This window comes from Triticum aestivum, chromosome 2A (genome assembly GCF_018294505.1).
Source record: "Triticum aestivum cultivar Chinese Spring chromosome 2A, IWGSC CS RefSeq v2.1, whole genome shotgun sequence".
NCBI classification, from domain to species: domain Eukaryota; kingdom Viridiplantae; phylum Streptophyta; class Magnoliopsida; order Poales; family Poaceae; genus Triticum; species Triticum aestivum.
This window is the reverse complement of record NC_057797.1, coordinates 666,561,425-666,579,342: the sequence shown is the minus strand read 5'-3', so window position 1 is coordinate 666,579,342 and position 17,918 is coordinate 666,561,425. Positions and strand designations below refer to the sequence as shown.

Sequence of the window (17,918 nt, the reverse complement as noted above, 5' to 3'; positions counted from 1 at the left end):
TCTGACAAATGGCTGGAAGCCATGAAATCCGAGATAGGATCCATGTATGAAAACGAAGTATGGACTTTGACTGACTTGCCCGTTGAGCGGCGAGCCATAGAAAATAAATGGATCTTTAAGAAGAAGACAGACGCAGATGGTAATGTGACCATCTATAAAGCTCGGCTTGTCGCTAAGGGTTATCGACAAGTTCAAGGGGTTGACTACGATGAGACTTTCTCACCGGTAGCGAAGCTGAAGTCCGTCCGAATCTTGTTAGCAATTGCCGCATTCTATGATTATGAGATATGGCAAATGGACGTCAAAACGGCATTCCTTAATGGTTTCCTTAAGGAAGAATTGTATATGATGCAGCCGGAAGGTTTTGTCGATCCTAAGAATGCTGACAAGGTGTGCAAGCTCCAACGCTCGATCTATGGGCTGGTGCAAGCATCTCGGAGTTGGAACATTCGCTTTGATGAGATGATCAAAGCGTTTGGGTTTACACAGACTTATGGAGAAGCCTGCGTTTACAAGAAAGTGAGTGGGAGCTCTGTAGCATTTCTCATATTATATGTAGATGACATACTTTTGATGGGAAATGATATAGAACTCTTGGACAGCATTAAGGCCTACTTGAATAAGAGTTTTTCAATGAAGGACCTTGGAGAAGCTGCTTATATATTAGGCATCAAGATCTATAGAGATAGATCGAGACGCCTCATAGGTCTTTCACAAAGCACATACCTTGATAAGATATTGAAGAAGTTCAATATGGATCAGTCTAAGAAGGGGTTCTTACCTGTGTTACAAGGTGTGAAATTGAGCTCAGCTCAATGTCCGACCACGACAGAAGATATAGAAGAGATGAGTGTCATCCCCTATGCCTCAGCCATAGGTTCTATTATGTATGCCATGCTGTGTACCAGACCTGATGTAAACCTTGCCGTAAGTTTGGTAGGAAGGTACCAAAGTAATCCCGGCAAGGAACACTGGACAGCGGTCAAGAATATCCTGAAGTACCTGAAAAGGACTAAGGAAATGTTTCTCGTTTATGGAGGTGACGAAGAGCTCGTCGTAAAGGGTTACGTCGACGCTAGCTTCGACACAGATCTGGATGACTCTAAGTCACAAACCGGATACGTGTATATTTTGAATGGTGGGGCAGTAAGCTGGTGCAGTTGCAAGCAGAGCGTAGTGGCGGGATCTACATGTGAAGCGGAGTACATGGCAGCCTCGGAGGTAGCACATGAAGCAATTTGGGTGAAGGAGTTCATCACCGACCTAGGAGTCATACCCAATGCGTCGGGGCCGATCAAGCTCTTCTGTGACAACACTGGAGCTATTGCACTTGCCAAGGAGCCCAGGTTTCACAAGAAGACAAGGCACATCAAGCGTCGCTTCAACTCCATTCGTGAAAATGTTCAAGATGGAGACATAGATATTTGTAAAGTACATACGGACCTGAATGTAGCAGATCCGTTGACTAAACCTCTCCCTAGAGCAAAACATGATCAACACCAGAATTCCATGGGTGTTCGATTCATCACAATGTAACTAGATTATTGACTCTAGTGCAAGTGGGAGACTGTTGGAAATATGCCCTAGAGGCAATAATAAAAGGATTATTATTATATTTCCTTGTTCATGATAACTGTCTTTTATTCATGCTATAATTGTGTTATCCGGAAATCGTAATACATGTGTGAATAATAGACACCAACATGTCCCTAGTAAGCCTCTAGTTGACTAGCTCGTTGATCAATAGATAGTCATGGTTTCCTGACTATGGACATTGGATGTCATTGATAACGAGATCACATCATTAGGAGAATGATGTGATGGACAAGACCCAATCCTAAACATAGCACAAGATCGTATAGTTCGTTTGCTAGAGTTTTACAATGTCAAGTATCCTTTCCTTAGACCATGAGATCGTGTAACTCCCGGATACCATAGGAGTGCTTTGGGTATACCAAACGTCACAACATAACTGGGTGACCATAAAGGTATACTACGGGTATCTCCGAAAGTGTCTGTTGGGTTGACACGGATCAAGACTAGGATTTGTCACTCCGTATGACGGAGAGGTATCAGTGGGCCCACTCGGTAATGCATCATCATTATGAGCTCAAAGTGACCAAGTGTCTGGTCACGGGATCATGCATTACGATACGAGTAAAGTGACTTACCGGTAACGAGATTGAACGAGGTATTGGGATACCGACGATCGAATCTCGGGCAAGTAACATACTGATTGACAAAGGGAATTGTATACGGGGTTGCTTGAATCCTCGACATCGTGGTTCATCCGATGAGATCATCGAGGAGCATGTGGGAGCCAACATGGGTATCCAGATCCCGTTGTTGGTTATTGACCGGAGAGCGATCTCGGTCATGTCTACATGTCTCCCGAACCCGTAGGGTCTACACACTTAAGGTTCGGTGACGCTAGGGTTGTAGGGATATGTATATGCAGTAACCCGAATGTTGTTCGGAGTCCCGGATGAGATCTCGGACGTCACGAGGAGTTCCGGAATGGTCCGGAGGTAAAGAATTATATATAGGAAGTGCTATTTCGGCCATCGGGACAAGTTTTGGGGTCACCGGTATTGTACCGGGACCACCGGAAGGGTCCCGGGGGTCCACCGGGTGGGGCCACCTATCCCGGAGGGCCCCATGGGCTGAAGTGGGAAGGGATTCAGCCCAAAGTGGGCTGGGGCGCCACTTCCCCTAGGGCCCATGCGCATAGGGTGGGGGAAACCCTAAAGGGGGCGTCCCCTTGCTTGGGGGGCAAGCCCCCCACCCCTTGGCCGGCGCCCCCCCCCCTAGGAGATTGCATCTCCTAGGGCCGGCGCCCCCCCTAGGCCCCCTATATATAGTGGGGGGGGGAGGGAGGATCTCTTACCTTTTCCTTTGGTGCCTCCCTCTCCCTCTCCAACACCCCCTCCTCCTCCATAGAGCTCGGCGAAGCCTTGACGGAGTACTGCAGCTCCACCACCACCACGCCGTCGTACTGCTGCTAGAGCCATCTTTCTCAACCTCTCCTTCCCCCTTGCTGGATCAAGAAGAAGGAGACGTTACGCTGACCGTACGTGTGTTGAACGCGGAGGTGCCGTCCGTTCGGCGCTAGGATCTCCGGTGATTTGGATCACGTCGAGTACGACTTCCTCATCCCCGTTCTTTGAACGCTTCCACGCGTGATCTACAAAGGTATGTAGATGCAATCCAATCATTCGTTGCTAGATGAACTCATAGATGGATCTTGGTGAAACCGTAGGAAAATTTTTGTTTTCTGCAACATTCCCCAACAAATTTTTATACAGCAGGGATTGCTGCTGTATGCTAGGCGATATGGTCTTGTCGTAATAGAGCTACCTTTGAATTCAAACTGCTTACAAACCCGTTTGAATGTATTTTTTTCTGCTTGTGCCTTAATGTGCTACTGGGCAGGACTGCTGAGGCAAGATGAAGCGGCTGCCATGAGGGGTGGGGCGGAGATGCTGAAGGAGAACGCGTCGATGATGATGAGAATCTGCGCGGCGAACCAAGATGAGGCGGCATGCTGATCTGCTGGAGATGCTGCTCCATGGTTCAAATAGTTGCTTGAGTTACTCCCCCCCCCCCCTCTTACGTGGGCTTGAACTATGTTGCTCTGTTATGTGCGAGCTTTATGTCTTGTGTTCTTTTGGGGCTTTAGGCCTTGGATGCTAGCTATTGTGATTAGGTGTCGTCGGGTTTTCGCCCCGCAGTGAGTAATCTCGATGGCGAGTGCTCACAGTGGGTTTTCCGGCGATGCGTTGGACTCGCTTCCCTTTTTCTCCTTCTCTTTGGACTGCTGTATTTCCGTTATGTTGCAGTAATGGAAAGAGGTAATGCCCGGTTCAAAAGAAAAAACTTCCCAATAGAAAATAATAGCGGCGACTGGTTTACATTGGCGTGCTTTCGGAAGTAGCAAGCGGTTGGTCTTCCAACATTGTGTTATGCGTTGAGCAACAGCAGCGTGCCTAAAACTGTTGTGTGTGTCATTTGCAGCAACAATGCTTGATCGAAAGTTGCTTGTAGATTAACCAGGTATTTTTTTCAAAAAAGTAAAACTTGATAGCGGCAAAAAGACCGAGAAATAAAAATGCAGGTCATTTACTTTTTTTCGTTTGAAAAGGTTAACATGCCGTCCAAAAATAAAAGCTGACGGTTGGTCATTTGCTTCTTTTTTCTTTTTTCGTTCTTAATGCACCCATGGAAAGAAGGCAGCAACATCTCTCATGTCACACACACCTCGTTTTTTTTGCAGGGCTCTGGTGTTGTTTTGTTAGTATGCATTAAGATTCTACCATCATTCACCTGCTATAAATACCACTCCAATTAGGTATCTTATATCTTTTGTTAGTTAGATTCAGTCAAATCATACACTCCATAGGACATGCAAGCACATCACGAGAGAACGATCCAGCCATACTTCTCACATTTCGAGCTAACATTTAATTCTTTTGTCAGGCTCCATTCCCACAATTTCATTTAATTAGAGCTAAATCTTAATTCTTTCACTCCGACACTTTAACCTTTGTTGCGCATGATGATTACTCGACAACTCTCCGGTGTATATAAACTGGTGGATTTTTGTGGATTAAAGCAAGGTGGGATAAATATTCAAATGAACCCACTCTATATAAAAAAAGGTTCACGCTTTTAAAAAAAAATCAAAAATGGTCGTGTTTTCATATTTGTACATAAATTTAAAAATGTTTTAGATTTTAAAAAATGCTCAAGTTTTTCAAAGTTTGTTCAGAATGGTTTTGTTCTGTTTTTTCACAACTTTTAAAAAAACTTCAGAATTTGAGAAAATGTTCCCGTTTACAGGAATTGTTCACATTTTTTTCATATTTTCATTTTTAGGAGTTTCAAATAATGTTCCAATTTCCAAAATTGTCCAAAAATCTTTTAAAAAAATATGTTTTCAAATTTTTTGGGGGGGTTTCAAAAATTGTTTGGCATTTTTTTGTTCAAATTTTCACAACATTTCAGATTTTTTTTGGAATTTCAAAAAAATGTTCCCGTTTCCAAAAATTGTTCAAAAATATATTAAAATATACATGTTTCCATTTTTGCAGGAGTTTCAATTTTTTTTGTGTTTTCCAATTTTGTTCGTAAGTTAAAAAATGTTTATGTTTTCACATTTTTTAGGAATTAAAAAATGTTCCTGTTTGAAAACTTGTTCATGATTTTCAGAAAATGTTTCAGTTTTTTAAAATATGTTTACAAATTTGTAAAGTGTTTGCTTTTCACAAAACATTCTCGTATCTAAAAAAACAATTGCGTTCGAAATTAAAAAAAAACGTATCTACAATGGGAATTGGTTTGTAGTGTTTTGCACTGCTTTATAACTGACAAAGGTTGGTAGGTCAACTGGTTGTAGTGTGACATTTGTAATATGACATCCTGGGTTCGATCCCCCGCAGGCATCTCATTTTTGAGCTACAGTACGTCATCGCAGGCTATCACTATCTTTATGGGCCGGCCCAGTTGTTCGAGAAAATCACTAACGAACGTACGGCCCAGTTGTTCGAGAAAATCACTGACGAACTTAAATATTAACCCCAGCTTCCCAGGGCGTACGGAAAAAAGCCAGCGTTCCATGACGGACGAAAATTAGCTAGGTTCCACCATCTATATCTATACCTACTATTAAAGCAAGGTGATATTCTTGGTTTCGTCCCGCATCTCTCTAATAATAAAGCGCCGTGGGTTTCTGGTCGTCCGTCGTCGCTGGCGTTTTACGAAAAAGCCCCTCGGTTTATAAAAAATCAACCCGCAGTCCCTGTTTTAGTATGGGTCTCTATATAACGTTTCATTTTGCAAAAAAAACCCTGTACTCATTTGAATTTCACTCGCTGTCCTCCCGTCATCTTATCCATTCCTCCTGCGGCAACGGCGGCGGCTACGCCCATTCCGTCGTGCGCCGTCGACGGCCGTCGCCGGCGTGTGGCCACGGCGAAGGTGGTCGGCCCAGACGGCTCTTTGGTGCAGTTCGCGGCGCCCGTCATGGCGGGCGAGGCGCTGGGGACGCCGCCAGCGCGTCGAGCTTCCTGTGCAGCGCCGACGAGCTCTGCTTCGACGCGCCCGCCCGTGCGCTGGCGGCCGAGGAGGCGCTGCAGCCCGTGTGGCTCTACTTCGCGAGCTCCGCTTCGACGCGCCCGCCCGTGCGCTGGCGGCCGAGGAGGCGCTGCAGCCCGGGTGGCTCTACTTCGCGCTGCCCATGTCCATGCTCCGCCGGCCGCTCTCCGGGCAGGAGATGGCCGCCCTCGCCGTCAAGGCCAGCTCCGCGCTCGCCGTCGCCAGCGGTAAGGGGCGGAAGGCGGCTCGGGTGGCGCCTCGCGCGGGAGGATGGAGTCCCTGACGAATTTTTGCTCCCGTGTTTTATTTGAATTTCTGACGGAAATCCTGCTCCCGTGTCCTTCTCAAACTCCTGCTCAGGTCTCCTTCTCAAACAAAGAAACCGTCCCGACCCGGATTGGAGTTCGCTGCTATAAGTTGAATTGTTCTTGGCCCGAATCATGAACCAGGCCAGCGCCACCAGCGAGTAGTGCACCGTCGCTTATGCTCCGCATCATGCCGCCTTTGAGTACGCTGGAGGAACAGGCACCGAGTTCGCCTTTGAGTACGCCGGAGGAACCGGCACCGAGTTCGCCTTTGAGTACGCCGGAGGAACCGGCACTGTGTTCACCGGAATTCTTGGTCCAGAGAAGCACTCTGAGTCCAACGGTGGCTACAACACAGGTATGTGATGCCTCGACCTCCCTCAAAAACAGCCCTGCTGTTGCCCCTTCCCTCAAGCTTTTGTGTGTTCAGAGTATCTGTATTGTTTGATTTTTTGCATGCACTGTGGCTGGACATGATGTTGGCAGTGTATGTCTTCTAGGCCAATTACTGAATAAATCTGACCATGGTTGATTCGGCAGTGTACTGATTGCTTAGTATAGATTGAAGCAGCTTATGCATTGGTGGGGCTGACAACTGAAGGAACTGCCCTGTTGTTGCCCCTTCCCTCAAGCTTTTGTTCTTCAGAGATTTATTTAGAGAGATGGTAACTGAGCAGTAGGTTGTTTTCTGTATTGTTTGATTTTTTACATGCACTGTGGCTGGACATGATGTTGGCAAATACACTAGAGATTATGCTGCAATCTAGCATATATCTTCTAGGCCAATTACTGAATAAATGTGACGATGTTTGATTCGGCAGTGTATTGTTTGCTTAGTATAGATTGAAGCAGATTTTGCATTGGTGGGCCTGACAACTGAAGGAACTGCATCCTCATGGTGGCGCCGCGTTCCCTACTTTATTGTCCATGCTTCATAACATTTTTTCAAGAATAAAAATCGTGACATGCATCCATGAGCACTCCTCTTGACTTGATTGTGTGTTGTAGGGACTGAAAGCCTACCAGTAATTGGGGTGGTCTGCCACTGAACATCCTCTCCAGCAACACCACAAAATACATACAGTTCCCTTTGATGTTTACATATAGCTTAAATTACAGATGTTTTTCCATATATTTAACTTCCAGATTGTGTCGGAGAATATTTTTGCTCCTTTTCCATTGTTCGTTGCCCATTCGTCCCGTTCTGCTCCTGTTTGTCATGAGTAATGTGATGTGTTGAAATAGAGGGCACAAACTTATGGGGCCTTTTAGCCATGGGGCTACCTCGCCCACGCCACCATGTGTCGCATGCTATTCTTCGTGTCGCCAATGGGTCCATATGATTCATCATCAACGGCTACCTTCTCTTTGCCCACACCTCCATCCACATCTCCATTGATTCACTTCGACCTTATTTGCACTTCTGTTGGCTCGTCGTTAACGATATCTATTCAGGTAAAGTTTGCTTTCTAGGCTGAGTTCCATAAGATCTCCACGGTTTGGATCGTTAGTGGTGTGTACGGATTTATTTATCCCTTTGCAACACATAGTTTCTTTACTATACCTACTAATATAGGGAGACGTACTTCTGCCCATCCGTAGTAATTTTGTGGAAACCCCCCTGCCATTCTTTAAAATTAACTCGTGTCTTATTTTAATCTATATCTACTCATAAAGGGAGAAGTGCATCTGCCCGTCAACGATTTGCTCTTCCTTTTAGAAAACCCTATAGTCTTTTGGTTAATCAACCCGCGGTCCATCCACTATTTTTGGGTAGATTCAAATGATTTTTAAAAATATCCATATCTTTTAAATCTAACTCTAATTTTGCACGTTATATATGAAAATTGACTAGAATAATATGTAGAATATGAATATGATATCGTTTTACGTGTTAAACATTTATTTAATGATATTTAGGATGCAATTTTAATCAATAGTGCACGATCCATCTTTCCTTCATACCGGCGTATATCCGGATTGGAAATCAAAACCTCAGCAAAATAAGTTTGGAGGCAAAAGAATCATCTATTACCATGCATGCATGCCTTGGCAAACCCTCCAAGGAAAAAAATAGATTCCTCATCTTATTATGCGGAGAGACAGACACCTTAGAATTGACCATATTCAAACGTGTTATGATTGTGTAAGCACAGTGGTCACCATTGACAAGGGAAGAAAGAAGGATAAGTGGCAACACAGATGGGATGCACCGTGGATCTATTGGAGTCTTCAGTCATGGTTATTGTGTTAGGGCCGTGTGGTTTTTTCTCCCGTTGCAACGCACGGGCTCTTTTGCTAGTAAACGAAAATAAGTGAAGAAACAATCCTTCCTTTAATATTAGGTAAAGATAAAGATGTGACTATAAAATTTAAATATAGATCTTGTCGTTTAAAAGAGGACATACAACAAAGACCCAATAGAGAAGCGACACCCACACGCCGGCGCCGGAGCGCGATGCTTTTGCTCATCCCCTCACAAGTGCCACTCACACAATAACTTTTTTGACCCAACCCACGAGAGAGGGGGCGCTGCCGCCAGCAGATCCAAACCAAGGAGTCGTCACCGTTGAAGCCACGATGACACCAGAATCTCCCGCCCTCCCTCGGCTTGCTACCCACATAGCCAAAAAAAAGACTTCACCACGTCTACAACGCTGCTTGCCGTTGAGCCCATCGCACAACCTCATCATTCAGGGTTGCCGCCCCCGCTTTCAGGAGAACCACACCACCGTCGCCACCAGGCCACCGACCAGCGTACCCTTAAGATGGACAACATGAGGGCAAAACCGTCATGTCATAGCACCACCATGGTCAAGCAAGCCAACATCGATGCCGGCCCACGCAAAGAGGACAACCAGCCTTGGGAACCAGATCCCACCTGGATCCAACCCAACAGCCAGCAAATGTCGCGGGGCGACTGCCCACCCACATGTCATTGGAGCAGCACCCGCATTCCTGCGCCCCCTGAAGCTTCTTGTCGGCGCAAAGAATATGCTAGTGTACGACCCTCTTCGTGCCAAGCCAGTGGCCTCCGTCCTCTCTATGCCACCAAGGAAGCTCCATCCAGCAGAAGCGCCTCCCAGGAGCAGCGAAAGAAGGTCGCCGTCGCTGGCATTGGCTGGGTGGGCCTGGCCTCCATGCACCACCCTTGTCAAACATGTGTGCCCCGACGTACCCTGGTGTCAGATTATTCCTGCTACCATCCTTCCCCCGATTAGCAATGCACGGTCTTTTGTGATTTGCCTGCATCACCAACTCGTGCACCGAAGGGCGTCCACTTAGGGCGCATTTTGTTACCTGCACCGTTTTTTCGAGGTTGCATGGGAAAAACAGGTCAGGCCGAGTAGAGTCTGGTTGAGGAGATACATGCCAAAATACGACGTTTGCATGTTGATTGGTTACCTGCATCGTGGAAGACTCCTCTACTCGGTGTTTGGTTGCATACATGCATCATGATTAGGAGTTAACAACTACACTGAGTAGAGTGGTTAAAATAGAATGTTCACTGCCACTACGACCGGAACCGAGTCTAATCTCTGCTGGCTCCTCCTCCACTGACTCACTACCACTGCCACCGCCGGCGCGAGGAGCTATCATGCACGTCCATGGCGTCTACTTGCGCGCTCACCACCATAGCCATCCCCACCGCCCTCCTCTTCTTCGTCCTCCTGCTGCTCAGTCGCACCATGGAGCTGTGTTTCACGACTAGCTATGCCATGGTCGACTGCGCCCCACCCCCTGCCTCAGACAACGTCGTTGGTGCCGCCTTCCAGGACACCCTCCTGCCGCTCATAGCCGCGCTGCCTAGAGCCTCTGCCTGGGCGACCCCGCGTCGAGAGACTGCCGGGCGTACGTGCCTCGTCACGGCCGCCAAGAAGCTCACCGACTGCAGCGCGAGCAGGCGTGCCGACGACTGGAGGAGCGAGGGATGCTTCCTGGCCTATGCCGATGGCAACACCTCCTCTGCGCACGAAGATGCCTTCCGCAACGTCGTCTCCTTTGGTGAGGAGGTTTGCCCCGCAGTTATCTCCATTGACGACAACACGCCGCCCTCCAACCTCCACACACTGTCACATGTAGATCTACTCGTCTATGCTTAGTGAAACAAAAAACGCACAAAAACGAAAGTCGTGTCAGACAACAAGGTGAAACTACTCCTGAAAGGAAGCTTCAAACGGTCGACCGCGTCTCACGAATTTGTCAAAATTCTTCCAAAAATGCTTCAAACATGAACGTGAAATTCCGCATATAGAGTGAACAAAACTACGATATGATCGCTTGAATGCAATCAGAATATCAAGGCACATGTTTTTTGTGTATTGTTTATCACGAATTGAAGCACAATTGTGTAGAAGGGATGAAGGAGATTAAAGAGGTGCTTAGAAGAAAATACCTGCTAACCAAGTACATGCATGCCTCGCCGGAGTCACCCACGTGGGCTCGAGAGCACCGCCTGGTCCTGACTCACTTGAAACGGTCGATTTAAGCATTTCCAGTGATGCAGGCAAAATAGTGCTTTAAGAACTGTGCGATGCACACCCAACAGTGTTTGCATATAACCAAACATTCTAACATGAAAAAGAGTTGCATCCAGCGATGCAGCCTACCAAATGCACCCTTACCGCTTCTGTTTTTATTAGATGTGTTGTTAGGGAAGCTCCAACGGTGTACCTCAAATTGCCCTAAATGTATCGACTGCAGTGTTCATACATATTTTTCCACCCAAGGTCGTGCTGCAAACATCCACAGACACGTCCGCACATCCGAAATCACACAAAACAACATCAAATCTGAGGATGTTTGCGGGCGTCGATCGATCGGTTAACTACGGAGCAGGCTTGGCACACTTCGACCACGTCATTGCAGAGGCGTAGTCGGAGCAGTAGGCGGCACCGTTGGTCTCCGCATTTCGGATGCCATAGGAGGAGCAGTGGTACATCCTGCAGCTCCTCGAGCAGCACCGGCTCATGGAGGCCAAATCACCAGCATTCAGGCGAATGAGGAGGCCATCAAGGAGAATCCGGGCATCATGGATGAGCAGTGGGCGTTGTACGAATCCATTCACGTCGCATGCGCCATATGTCATGGGAATGATTCCAATAGTAGAGGAGGGGAAGAGTAAAGGAGCATGGTCTACCAAGATGCAAACTGATACGTCCATTTTGCATCATGCTTTTATATCGATATTTATTGCATTATAGGCTGTTATTACACATTATGTCACAATACTTATGCCTATTCTCTCTTATTTTACAAGGTTTACATGAATAGGGAGAATGCCGATAGCTGGGATTCTGGGCTGAAAAAGGAGCAAATATTAGAGACCTATTCTGCACAGCTCCAAAAGTCCTGAAACTTCACGGGAGTTATTTCCAGAATATATAAAAAATACTGAGCACAAGAAGTACCAGAGGGGGGCCACCCACCAGCCACGAGGATGGGGGCCTATCCCCCTGGGCGCGCCCCCTGCCTCGTGGGCCCCCTGGTGGCCCTCCGATGCCCATCCTATGCTATATGGAGTCTTTCGTCGAGGAAAAAATCATAAGCAAGCTTTCGGGATGAGACTACGCCGCCACGAGGCGGAACCTTGGCGAAACCAATCTAGGGCTCCGGCAGAGCTGTTCTGCCGGGGAACTTCCCTCCGGGAGGGGGAAATCATCACCATCGTCATCACCAACGATCCTCTCATCGGGAGGGGGTCAATCTCCACCAACATCTTCACTGGCACCATCTCATCTCAAACCCTAGTTCATCTCTTGTATCCAATCTTTGTATCCAAACCTCAGATTGGTACCTGTGGGTTGCTAGTAGTGTTGATTACTCCTTGTAGTTGATGCTAGTTGGTTTACTTGGTGGAAGATCATATGTTCAGATTCATTATGCATATTAATACCCCTATGATTATGAACATGAATATGCTTTGTGAGTAGTTATGTTTGTTCCTGGGGACATGGGAGAAGTCTTGCTATTAGTAGTCATGTGAATTTGGTATTCGTTCGATATTTTGATGAGATGTATGTTGTCATCCCTCTAGTGGTGTCATGTGAACGTCGACTACATGACACTTCACCATTGTTTGGGCCTAGAGGGAGGCATTGGGAAGTAATAAGTAGATGATGGGTTGCTAGAGTGACAGAAGCTTAAACCCTAGTTTATACATTGCTTCGTAAGGGGCTGATTTGGATCCATATGTTTCATGCTATGGTTAGGTTTACCTTAATACTTCTTTTGTATTTGCGGATGCTTGCAATGGGGGTTAACCATAAGTGGGATGCTTGTCCAAGTAAGGACATCACCCAAGCACCGGTCCACCCACATATCAAATTATCAAAGTACCGAACGCGAATCATATGATCGTGATGAAAACTAGCTTGACAATAATTCCCATGTGTCCTCAGGAGCGCTTTCCTTCATATAAGAGTTTGTCCAGGCTTTTCCTTTGCTACAAAAAGGATTGGGTCATCTTGCTGCACTTTATTTACACTTGTTACTTGTTACTCGTTACCAATTACCTTATCACAAAACTATCTGTTACCGATAATTCCAGTGCTTGCAGAGAATACCTTGCTGAAAACCGCTTATCATTTCCTTCCGCTCCTCGTTGGGTTTGACACTCTTACTTATCGAAAGGACTATGATAGATCCCCTATACTTGTGGGTCATCAAGACTCTTTCCTGGCGCCGTTGCCGGGGAGTGAAACGCCTTTAGTAGGTGGAATTTGGTAAGGAAAAATTTATATAGTGTGATGAAATTTACTGTCACTTGTTACTATGGAAAGTAATCCTTTAAGGGGTTTGTTCGAGGTATCTTCACCTCGTCCAAAACCACAATTAGTTACCCCTCAACCTACTGAACCTACTGAAAATGTTTACTTTGAAATTCCTTCGGGTATGATAGAGAAACTGCTAGCTAATCCTTTTGTAGGATATGGAACATTGCATCCCGATTTACACTTAATCTATGTGGATGAAGTTTATGGATTATTTAAGCTTGCAGGTATGCCTGCTGATGTTATCAAGAAGAAAGTCTTACCTTTATCTTTGAAGGGAGATGCATTGACATGGTATAGGCTATGTGATGATATGGGATCATGGGACTACAAACGGTTGAAAGTGGAATTCCATCAGAAGTTTTATCCTATGCATCTTGTTCATCGTGATCGTAATTATATATATAATTTTTGGCCTCACGAAAGAGAAAGAATCGCTCAAGCTTGGGGGAGGCTTAAGTCAATGTTATATTCATGCCCCAATCATGAGCTCTCAAGAGAAATGATTATTCAAAAAAATTATGCTTGGCTTTCTGACAACAATCGCTCCATGCTCGATACTTCTTGTATTGGTTCCTTTATGATGAAGACTATTGAATTCAAATGGAATTTATTGGAGAGAATAAATGCAACTCTGAAGATTGGGATCTCGACGAAGGTAAGGAGTCAGGTATAACACCTAAGTTTGATTGTGTTAAATCTTTTATGGATACCGATGTTTTCCGTAAATTTAGCACTAAATATGAACTTGACTCTGAGATAATAGCTTCTTTCTGTGAATCCTCTGCTACTCATGTTAATCTCCCTAAGGAGAAGTGGTTTAAATATAATCCTCCCATTGAAGTAAAAGTAGTTGCACCTATTAAAGTTGAAGAAAAAACTATCACTTATGATGATCCTGTTGTTCCCACTGCTTATGTTGAGAAACCACATTTCTGTGTTAGAATAAAGCATCATGCTAAAGCTTCAACTGTGGTTCGTAAAAGTAATATTAGAACTTATACACCTCCCGAGCAAGTTAAAGTTGAACCTAATATTGCTATTGTTAAAGATCTCTTGGCTGATAATATTAATGAGCATGTTATTTACTTCTGTGATGAAGCTGCTAGAATTGCTAGGCCTGATACTAAAAATAAACATAGACATGTTGTAGGCATGCCTGTTATTTGTGTTAAAATAGGAGATCATTGCTATCATGGCTTATGTGATATGGGTACTAGTGCAAGTGCATTCCTTATACAAAGAAATTATGCATGATATTGCACCTATTGAGATGGATGAGATTGATGTCACAATTAAGCTTGCCAATAGAGACACTATTTCACCAGTTGGGATTGTTAGAGATGTTGAAGTCTTGTGTGGGAAAGTTAAATATCCTACTGATTTTCTTGTTCTTGGTTCCCCTCAAGATAGCTTTTGTCCCATTGTATTTGGTAGACCCTTCTTGAATACTGTTAATGCTAAGATAGATTGCAAGAAGGATGTTGTTACTATTGGTTTGGATGATATGTCTCATGAGTTTAATTTTTCTAAATTCTGTAGACAACCCAGTGATGAAGAATTGCCTAGCAAAGATGAAATTATTGGTCTTGCTTCTATTGTTATGCCTCCTAATGATCCTTTAGAACAATATTTGCTAGACCATGAAAATAATATGTTTATGAATGAAAGAAGGGAAATAGATGAAGTATTCTTTAAACAAGGACCCATTCTGAAACACAATTTGCCTGTTGAAATCCTAGGGGATCCTCCTCCACCCAAGGGTGATCACATGTTTGAGGTCTCTTAAATATGCTTATCTTGATGAAAAGAAGATATATCCTGTTATTATTAGTGCTAACCTTTCAGAGCATGAAGAAGAAAAATTATTGAAAACTCTGAAGAAGCACCATGCTACTATTGGATATACTCTTGATGATCTTAAGGGCATTAGTCCCACTCTATGTCAACACAATTTTTTTTGGAGAAAGACGCCAAACCAGTTATTGATCACCAACGACGGCTGAATCCTAAGATGAAAGAAATGGTAAGAAAGGAAATATTAAAGCTCCTTGAGGCAGGTATAATTTATCCCGTTGCTGATAGTCAGTGGGTAAGTCATGTCCATTGTGTCCCTAAGAAGGGAGGTATTACTGTTCTTCCTAATGATAAAGATGAATTGATTCCGCAAAGAATTATTACAGGTTATAGGATGGTAATTGATTTCCGCATATTAAATAAGGCTACTAAAAAGATCATTACCCCTTACCTTTTATTGATCAAATGCTAGAAAGATTATCCAAACATACACATTTTTGCTTTCTAGATGGTTACTCTGGTTTCTCTCAAATACATGTGTCAGCTGATGATCAAGCTAAGACCACTTTTACTTGCCCTTTCAGTACTTTTGCTTATAGACGTATGCCTTTTGGTTTATGTAATGCATCTGCTGAAGGAAATATGCCCTAGAGGCAATAATAAAGTTATTATTTATTTCCTTATATCATGATAAATGTTGATTATTCATGCTAGAATTGTATTAACCGGAAACATAATACATGTGTGAATACATAGACAAACAAAGTGTCACTAGTATGCCTCTACTTGACTAGCTCGTTAATCAAAGATGGTTATGTTTCCTAACCATGAACAAAGAGTTGTTATTTGATTAACGGAATCACATCATTAGTTGAATGATCTGATTGACATGACCCATTCCATTAGCTTAGCACCCGATCGTTTAGTATGTTTCTATTGCTTTCTTCATGACTTATACATGTTCCTATAACTATGAGATTATGCAACTTCCGTTTGCCAGAGGAACACTTTGTGTGCTACCAAACGTCACAACGTAACTGGGTGATATAAAGGTGCTCTACAGGTGTCTCCAAAGGTACATGTTGGGTTGGCGTATTTCGAGATTAGGATTTGTCACTCCGATTGTCGAAGAGGTATCTCCGGGCCCTCTCGGTAATGCACATCACATAAGCCTTGCAAGCATTGCAACTAATGAGTTAGTTGTGAGATGATGTATTACGAAACGAGTAAAGAGACTTGCCGGTAATGAGATTGAACTAGGTATTGAGATACCGACGATCGAATCTCGGGCAAGTAACATACCGATGACAAAGGGAACAACCTATGTTGTTATGCGGTCTGACCGATAAAGATCTTCGTAGAATATGTAGGAACCAATATGAGCATCCAGGTTCCGCTATTGGTTATTGACCGGAGACGTGTCTCGGCCATGTCTACATTGTTCTCGAACCGTAAGGTCCGCACGCTTAACGTTACGACGACAGTTTCATTATGAGTTTATGTATTTTGATGTACCGAAGGTTGTTCGGAGTCCCGGATGTGATCACGGACATGACGAGGAGTCTCGAAATGGTCGAGACATAAAGATCGATATATTGGACGACTATATTCGGACATCGGAAGTGTTCCGGGTGATTTTGGAGAAAACCGGAGTGCCAGAGGGGTTACCGGAACCCCCCGGGGAAGTATTGGGCCTTAGTGGGCCTGAGGGGAGAGAGAGGGCAGCAGCCCAGGAGGTGGCGCCCCCCATAGGGAGTCCGAATTGGACTAGGGAGGGGGGGCGCGGCCCCTCTTCCCCTCTCCCTCTCCCTCTCTTTCCTTCCCCCTCTCTCTTCCTAGTTGGACTAGGAAAGGGGAGTCCTACTCCCACTAGGAGGAGGACTCCCCCCTCCCTTTGGCGCGCCCCATAGGGCCGGCCGGCCTCCCCCTTGCTCCTTTATATACGGGGACAAGGGGGCACCCTAGAACACACAAGTTGATCTTTGTGATCATTCCTTAGCCGTGTGCGGTGCCCCCCTCCACGATATTACACCTCGGTCATATTGTAGCGGTGCTTAGGCGAAGCCCTGCGACGGTTGAACATCAATATCGTCACCACACCGTCGTGCTGACGGAACTCCTCCCCGAAGCTTTGCTGGATCGGAGCCCGGGGAGCGTCATCGAGCTGAACATGTGCCAAGAACTCAGAGGTGCCGAAGTAACGGTGCTTGGATCGGTTGAACCGGGAAGACGTACGACTACTTCCTCTATGTTGCGTCAATGCTTCCGCTTTGGTCTACGAGGGTACGTAGACAACACTCTCCCCTCTCGTTGCTATGCATCACCATGATCTTGCGTGTGCGTAGGAATTTTTTTAAAATTACTACGTTCCCCAACAGTGGCATCCGAGCCTAGGTTTTATGGTTTGATGTTATTTGCACGAGTAGAACACAAGTGAGTTGTGGGCGATATAAGTCATACTGCTTACCAGCATGTCATACTTTGGTTCAGCGGTAGTGTTGGATGAAGCGGCCCGGACCGACATTACGCGTACGCTTACGCGAGACTGGTTCTACCGCCGTGCTTTGCACACAGGTGGCTGGCGGGTGTCATTTTCTCCAACTTTAGTTGAACCGAGTGTGGCTACACCCGGTCCTTGCGAAGGTTAAAACAACACCAACTTGACAAACTATCGTCGTGGTTTTGATGCGTAGGTAAGATTGGTTCTTGCTTAAGCCCGTAGCAGCCACGTAAAACTTGCAACAAACAAAGTAGAGGACATCTAACTTGTTTTTGCAGGGCATGTTGTGATGTGATATGGTCAAGGCATGATGCTAAATTTTATTGTATGAGATGATCATGTTTTGTAACCGAGTTATCGTCAACTGGCAGGAGCCATATGGTTGTCGCTTTATTGTATGCAATGCAATCGCCCTGTAATGCTTTACTTTATCACTAAGCGATAGCGATA

The 17,918-nt window shown here is 45.1% G+C and overlaps 1 protein-coding gene across 1 annotated transcript; it reads left to right on the top strand.

Moving 5' to 3' along the window:
• Positions 1-5,860: 5,860 nt before the first annotated feature.
• On the top strand, positions 5,861-6,594 carry LOC123191821 (uncharacterized; the record flags this gene model as incomplete). Its single annotated transcript, XM_044604407.1, has 2 exons — positions 5,861-6,320; positions 6,454-6,594. Coding segments are annotated over 2 exons (516 nt in total), but the record flags the coding sequence as incomplete, so codon positions are not given.
• Positions 6,595-17,918: the final 11,324 nt, after the last annotated feature.